This window comes from Hippoglossus hippoglossus, chromosome 15 (assembly GCF_009819705.1).
Source record: "Hippoglossus hippoglossus isolate fHipHip1 chromosome 15, fHipHip1.pri, whole genome shotgun sequence".
Lineage (NCBI taxonomy): Eukaryota > Metazoa > Chordata > Actinopteri > Pleuronectiformes > Pleuronectidae > Hippoglossus > Hippoglossus hippoglossus.
In genome coordinates this window covers 1,295,052-1,302,488 of record NC_047165.1, presented here as the reverse complement: position 1 = coordinate 1,302,488, position 7,437 = coordinate 1,295,052, and the positions used below count along the sequence as shown (strand labels likewise).

At 45.0% G+C, this 7,437-nt stretch overlaps 1 protein-coding gene across 1 annotated transcript in view; it reads right to left on the bottom strand.

Annotated features, from left to right (window-relative positions):
* Nucleotides 1-6: 6 nt before the first annotated feature.
* Nucleotides 7-7,437, bottom strand: part of LOC117775336 (mitogen-activated protein kinase kinase kinase kinase 3-like) — a 32,516-nt gene continuing 25,085 nt past the window's right edge. The window contains 19 exon segments of the mRNA XM_034608408.1: nucleotides 7-385; nucleotides 1,243-1,298; nucleotides 1,748-1,818; nucleotides 1,907-1,999; nucleotides 2,139-2,192; nucleotides 2,195-2,206; nucleotides 2,293-2,464; nucleotides 2,583-2,686; nucleotides 2,896-2,954; nucleotides 3,057-3,174; nucleotides 3,278-3,338; nucleotides 3,744-3,790; nucleotides 3,793-3,822; nucleotides 3,935-4,019; nucleotides 4,253-4,294; nucleotides 4,675-4,781; nucleotides 6,220-6,361; nucleotides 6,364-6,420; nucleotides 6,541-6,592. Coding sequence (XP_034464299.1) covers nucleotides 298-385; nucleotides 1,243-1,298; nucleotides 1,748-1,818; nucleotides 1,907-1,999; nucleotides 2,139-2,192; nucleotides 2,195-2,206; nucleotides 2,293-2,464; nucleotides 2,583-2,686; nucleotides 2,896-2,954; nucleotides 3,057-3,174; nucleotides 3,278-3,338; nucleotides 3,744-3,790; nucleotides 3,793-3,822; nucleotides 3,935-4,019; nucleotides 4,253-4,294; nucleotides 4,675-4,781; nucleotides 6,220-6,361; nucleotides 6,364-6,420; nucleotides 6,541-6,592 — 1,450 coding nt within the window. The 3' untranslated portion in view covers nucleotides 7-297.

Sequence of the window (7,437 nt, the reverse complement as noted above, 5' to 3'; positions counted from 1 at the left end):
CCCCCCCCCCCCCCCAGCCATCGCGACCCAGACTGGCCTCAGACCAGCTGCTTCAACCCGCGCTCCGTCAGAAACCAGCCCACAACCCGCTGTCCTTCTACAACATGCTCAACTGATACACATAAAAACACTGCGGAGTGGGAATCCACGTCTGCACCCACAAACTGCTCGTCTCCCAGTTACACTGCCCAGTGAGAAGGTGGAGGCCGGTGGGATAACGTTGGACTGAGTGTGTCTCCCGGTTGCATCAGTGGTACGCTGTTTACAGCAGATTGTGTTTGTGTGTGCGAGTGTGTCTCAGTAGCTGTTTTCATGGCCTGCCAGGATGTAGAGGTTGCTGTGGGCTGTAGGGTTGTCAGTGGGCCTGCTCTCCAGCACCACCACTCTGTACACACAACACACACACACACACACACAAGTGAGGATACAAAGACATGTTAAATCATGTTTTCCCCTTTAAATCCCTGATAAAGGAACAACCCAGTCTGTTTCAGCATGTTATTAGTTCTTCTGCAAGGAGTAAAATACGTAGAGACAACCAGCAACCCACGCAGGATCCACTCTAACCCTGTAAACGCCCGGTTAACAGAAGACAGCGACAGCAGGGACACATTTCATTATGAAACTACAGTAATACCTCAGGTATCCTGCAGGGAAACAGAGAGAAAGCTGTCAACCATAGACTGTGTATGAAGATGGACGACAGGACAGCCAAGATGGTGGCACTGACCCATGTACGGGAGATTCTGGAAACACGTCGAGCAACTTCAGACACAGTCTCAGGTTTGACAGGAACCCAACGGCTCACACATCAAACCTACAGGCTCCCGTTGTGCAATGAGGCAGGAGACACCAGAATAATCTAATAGAGGTTGACGGAAGCTCAAATTGAGTAAAAGTTGTGAAACTGAATTTAGAGTTCAGACCATACAAAGATGATTTTGGTGCCACTGCCGTCCTGACTTGATAAAGTGTGTTTTCACACAGAGTCCCTTCCTCCTAAAGCTCCTGAGTCAAGCAGACCTCCAGACTTCCCACAGAAAGAGGCAGAGGTTTGGGCCACGTGTGGCCAGCGAGCAGTGGGTGTACCTGGGCAGAGAGATGCCTCTGTCCCCGGCCTCTGGATGTCTACAGTCAGCACGTCTTCAGTGAGAAGACATCATAGTTAACACAGACCAGAGGGTGACGATGTGTATGAAGTGAGAAGTCGTGTGTACGTGCTGGTGACTGGCGTGTTCTCACCTGTCTGATCCCAGTAGTCTGAAGATGCGTGTGCTGTCAGAGATCTCCTGGGTGATCTGACCGAGGGAAGAGACAAAGTCAAGGTCAGAGTTCAAGGAGAAACCGTGTAATGTCCGGTGGGAGGATACATGTGAGGTCCAGTGAATCACCGGCTGATGGTTGATGATCAAGTCGGATATTCATCATGAAAAGGTCTTTAAAGCCTGTTTCACTCATAAACCAAGATGTTAAAGATTAAATTCAGTTTTCTTCGACTGGTGACACAAATCACGTTAAACTGGACCCTGATCAAATGTTTCATGACTTCAAATAACATCCTGTCTAGATGCGTGGAAGTGAACCTCATTACACGGACCATAGGATATCACACACACTCTCACACACACACACACACACACACACTCTCTCACACACACACACACACACACACACACACACACTCTCACACACACACACACACACTCACACACTCTCACACACACTCTCACACACACACACATTGCACCTCGTTGGTCTTGAAACTCCGCCCCTGCATGCCATGCCTCCAGAAAGCCAGGACACTGTCTTGGAGACAAACTGCGAACAAGCAGACAGACAAACAAGCTTGTAATTTAAAAACCCACGAGCAGAGACCTGAGTCATGGGTGTGGTTGTTTTTATTTACCCGTGGCTTCAATCTGGAAGTTGAACGTCAGCTCGGCTGAAAGCTTTCTGCTGGATTTCAAGCGGCCCTGCAGGTTCACTATCTTTATACATCCTGTAGAGAGAGTGAGGTTCTGATGAATCTGCTGCAAACTCTGTGCACGTGGACCTGAAGTAGTGAAGAGCTGCACAGCACAGAGAGAGTGTGTGTGTGTGTGTGTGTGTGTGTGTGTGTGTGTGTGTGTGGTACTCACTGTCGAGGCAGACCAGGATGGTGTCCCTCTCTAGCTGAGTGACGTGGATCACACAGTCTGTGGTGTGTCTGCACAAAGATGAGGGAGAGTTTGTGTTTAACCTTCATGTTCAACACGTCACAAACATCATTCACACGTCAGCACCGTTTCACACCTTCTTCTGTGAACCAGGACGAGGTACAGTTTGGGTTGACTGTGCCGAACCGGACCACCTGGCTGGGTTCGGTGCCTTTACTGACGGCCACGCAGATCAGAGGGTAGGTCTGCTCCGGGACCACCAGCATCTCAAACACCTCCAGCGGACACGGCAGCGGGAAGTCGATGTTCTGTCGAGTGGAGGAAAAAGAGAAGCTGCCTCAGAGTCGCTTGTTTGTAAAGAGACGACAGGACCTCAGACAGGAAGTCAGTGAGATTTACAGCAGAAAGGAATAAACCAAAACAAACCTTGATGAGCATGAACTTCTGCATGGACTCCACCCACTCCAGCAGCATGACACTGGACTGGAAGGCTCCACACAGATACTTGTGGCCTGTGTACGGGTTTCTCACTGCAACAACACAACACGTCATTATTACCTTTACGTTTTGTGTCTCAGCAGCACTACACACTTTGTTCGTTAGCCTCTATGCATCTTATCTTTGTTACTGAACTATAATATGTGGTTTTACAGTGTTGTACGCACCTTTCAGTTCGTTATTCACTGAACTTACAGTATTATGGGACATTAGTTAGAACATATGAAATGCTCCTGCTCACCTACGCAGCACTTTTGGCAGCCTTTAGTGTCTGGAATCTTATTGGACACAGAAAACTTCCTGCAAAAGGCACAAACAGAGACAGTTTGTGGTTTATGTTGAAGTTCGAGACTTCAGAGGATCACAGGTAAATGTGGTTTGGCCTCCTGGTTGGAGCGTTACCTGGGAATCATCTTATCAGGCAGCCTGTGTGTGGGAATGGCTACTGGTAACTTCTGTAACTGCCGGGCCTGTTCGAACAGACCGCTCAGGGTGTGAGAGTACAGCTGCGACGCTTTTCCTGGAATTAGGATAAAGAGAAGACACATCTCTTAATATGACAAAGAAAAGTATGAATCCTGTTATGACAATCGACAGAGAAGTAGATAAATGTTAGAGCTCACCAGATATGGAGAGAAGACAATTGTTCATGACGTATAACCAGGTACACCTTCGTGGGAAGAGCTGCAGACAGAAGACAGAGAAAATTAAGATGCAGCAAACTAACACAACACAACTAGATCACATTTTCATAAAGTATATCACTATTATTTTGTTTTATGTGCTGCTCTGCTCTGTTCACTTGTTTGTCAGCAGGATCACACAAATACCCCTGAACAGATTTCCACTAAACTTGGATGAGACGTGGGCCAAGAACTAACCATAACATTTTAAGGCAGATCTGGGATGTTTTTAATTAACATAGTGAGATACAGTGTTTTTTGGTTTGTTTGTTTTTTCACAGATTTCCCAGGGAACAACTCACGGACTGAGATCTGTGAGTTTGTGCAACGTGCTGCAGCTTTAATGAATTTAAGTGAGTGTTGTGCAGAGGCCTCTCCGTGTGAAAGTCTTTATGTTCAGTCGCACCTGCTCCATCGTGGTCTCATGCAGCTCATTAAGGTTTAATGTGTAGATCCCTCTTCAGCTCCAAATATCAAATACTGGTCTGGAAAAAGAAACACAACAATAAAGTCATTAGAGCCAAAACAGCTCAGATTACAACATGAACAAACAAGTAGACGAGTGAGCTGGTGTTCAACTGGTTTCCTGCTGGTTACCTCTGGTGTCTGGGTTGATCCATGAAGTGGCACAGTGGATTTTCAGAGGACAACCGTTGAACACCTTGGAGAAACATGCACCCATCTGCCAACAGGAGACGGTTAATGAATATGGTGCAAAGGAAGAATTGAACAGATAACAATGTCTTCATTTATTAATTATAAACTTCTCCCCAGAGATATGAAAGTTTTCTTGAGGAGAACAGTTTGAATTAAATATCTGCTTCTGACAGAGTGAATCTACTGAAATCCAACAAACATGTAAAGCCCTGATTATAGATATGATGGTATACAAAGCAGAACCAAACTGTTACTTACATGGACTTTAGGTGTGGGTGGGAGACCGTTGCTGATCGGCGTCTGGGAGAAATGCAGAAACACACACACACACATACATGCACACAAAGTCAGTAAGCACTTGTTTTGGCCCTACTCTGGTTTGAGGCCCAAAAATTCATCATTTTGAAACTTCACAGGCTTCAAATCTTCACATTAACTCAACATTTCGGAATTTGTGAGAACTATTTTAAACATAGTCATTCAAATCTGTGTCCTGAGTGCAAAGGGACACAATACAGCCAACTGCCTTCAACAGGGTGCAAACCTTTCTGCTCTACGACTCAGCAATATGTGCATTATTATCAATTATATCAATATGTTAACTAACAAGTCAGTGAAAATCTATTTGGACCCTTTGGAAATTCCTCACAAATCACTGCTGCTGAGCAAAGTCTGCTTACCGCCACATCCTTCTTGTCTTTCCGTATGGGGACACTAGGGGGCATGGTGGACTGTCTCTCTGCCGGACTGTCCTTCTCTCCGTTGTGTGGAGCGTTCAGCCCATTACCTGCAACCAACAAGAACAACAGAGCCACAGCTCAGTACGTCTGAGAGACAGAGGGACAGAGGGACAGTGTGAGGACAGAGAGGGACAGAGCGGGAGACGGTCGGTACAGATGGCCCCTGGAGAACAGTCCACTCACACCGACACTCAGGGACATCATTGATTTCAGTGAGTACAGTCTAATCTACAGGACTCGAGACACAGAGGAGAGTTCAGCTAAAACAAAGAAATACTGGGAGCAGAGAGTGAGGGAGCAGGCTGCAGCAGGAAGAAGACAGAGGAGCAAATACGGTCGTGACCAAAAGAAGGCGTGAATGAACCAGACCGGTTGGACAGTGGTCCGCTCAGTGTGCAGACGACTGGGATGACAAGTTTGAGTAGGCAAATTAAATACCTCAATACTGGGACTGAGCTATGGACAAATACATTTTCCCTCACGACAGCTCAATAAAAAAAGTTCTCTACCAGAACGTAAGAGAAATATGAATTAACTGATCCAATGTGAATGTATCATGGAAGTATTATCACTTGCCTGTTCTTAATCAATTCAGTATAAAAACCATAAAATCCAAATAACAAAGTCCTGAGATTAAATGAAAATCAAAAAACCTAAACTTACCAGAGTTTTTAACAGTACTGAAATGTGAAAATATTAGAATACTCCTGTGCTGCATTGTTTTTCAAACGTGTATTCCCCAATCATATTATTATAATAATAGACATAATTGATGTATTTTTACACCGGTGCTTCTGCTCCTGCTCAGCTTCCATCTCAAAATAAAAGAAACTGCATTTGATTATTTAGCTACAGAATCCTAACTGAGCCGGTATCACTGAGTCACTAATACAAACACAGCAGCAGGACGTGTGTATTTTAGTTCTGGATGAAACTAGAGGATCATTTCATTTGTGCAGCGTCACACGTATGTTTCTGGTTCTGATGAGTCAGGACGATGTTTTCTCCTCCTTCTTCCTCCTCCTCCTGGGAAGCGAGGGTAAGTGGTAGCAGACTGGTATGTTCTGACTGATTGGGGTTAATCAACCAATCCGATGCCAGTAAAGATGACAAACAACCATATTAAGCAGAAGCTGATGGACGGGAGGAACTACAAACAAAAAAAATTAAAAGGCACTAGTATTAATGAGCTCATGGGACAAATAAAATCAACCAGACTCCGAGGACTGACTGATGGGAGACCACACAATCAGTCGAAGGGGACAAAAGGGTCTGTGGACACTACCAATCTACCAATCGGCTGCTCTTACTCGCTTCCTTCTCCTCCTTTTTTTTCCTCCTCTTTCACTTCCTTCAGCACCTCCCACGCCTCCTCCAGCTCCTCCTCTGTGTGAGGCGTGTGGAGCCACTCCCAGAAATGCCTAAAGCTCCCATCATCGTCGGGGGCAGAGTTTTCGCCGTCCGTGCGCTTTGGACTCTCGTTACCTAGGCTGCTGCGGCGGTGGGGCGGCAGCTTCGGGGGCGGGGGCCGCGGGGGGACGTTGGAGGCGGCCTTGGCCGGACTCGCCGTCTGCGGGGCCGGACAGCGCTTGATGGTCCCCCCCCTCCGCTGTCGTCCTCACTGTGGGATTGGCTGTCGTCTTGTTTGAGTTGCTGCTGCTGCAGGGACGAGCAGATGGACTTGGGCTGAGAGAAACAGTTAGAGACGAAGAGTCGGTTCATTTCTCAGTTTATAGGAGAAAAACTATTCAAAAACTAAAACTGCCTTTTGTATTTCATTCTTAAGATACAGTCCCTTGTTCATACCTTGGGTGGCAGCGGGGGTGGGACCTTTGGCCTCATGATAGTGCTCGATTTACTGAAGAGTAAGAAGACAGTTTAAAGCTCTGCTGAACAAAACACGAGTTAAACTGAAATCTATACAGACGATTGTTATCATGTCACCACCGAGGCTATGGTCTCTCTTCCCATTTTCATAAAATCACATATTTAGAATTTATACTTATACATATTGAGGTTTAAAAACTGTACCGTCAGTGTCTTTACACAGACATTTAATTATTTATGATCAATTTTGATTTGTAATTTCTTCGATATGGAAACCAGATGTGATCAGACATTAAAGTAAACTCTGAAATGAAAAGTATAACCATAACCCGACACTGGGACAAGATAACTACTTAAAAAGGTTAATAACTACATACAACGTGATGTGATGAGGAAAATCTACAGATAAAGCTTTCGTAAAGTATCTGAGAATAGTAGAGCTGAAATTACTATAAACATTTTAATACTTCAAATTATTCTCTGACAATTGTTTTTACTAATCTCGTTAAACAGAATATTTAATCAGTGCTGGAGTTGTAATTGTTTTTCATTTGATTCAATAGACGTCATATCTTTTAAGTTTTTAAGCACAGATTTATGATAAAAACCATAATCCTGAGGATAGAGCAGCACGTTATTCACAGAGTCTTTATCGATTTCAGCTTATATCCTGAAGATTTACTTGTTAATGACCGACAGACAATGAAGCCATCACACACACACACACACACACACACACACACACACACACACACACACACACACACACACACACACACACACACACACACACACACACACACACACACACACACACACCATTTAAAGGTTCTTTCTGTTTCTGTAATCAATCAGTTGAGGATGATGCTGAACTTA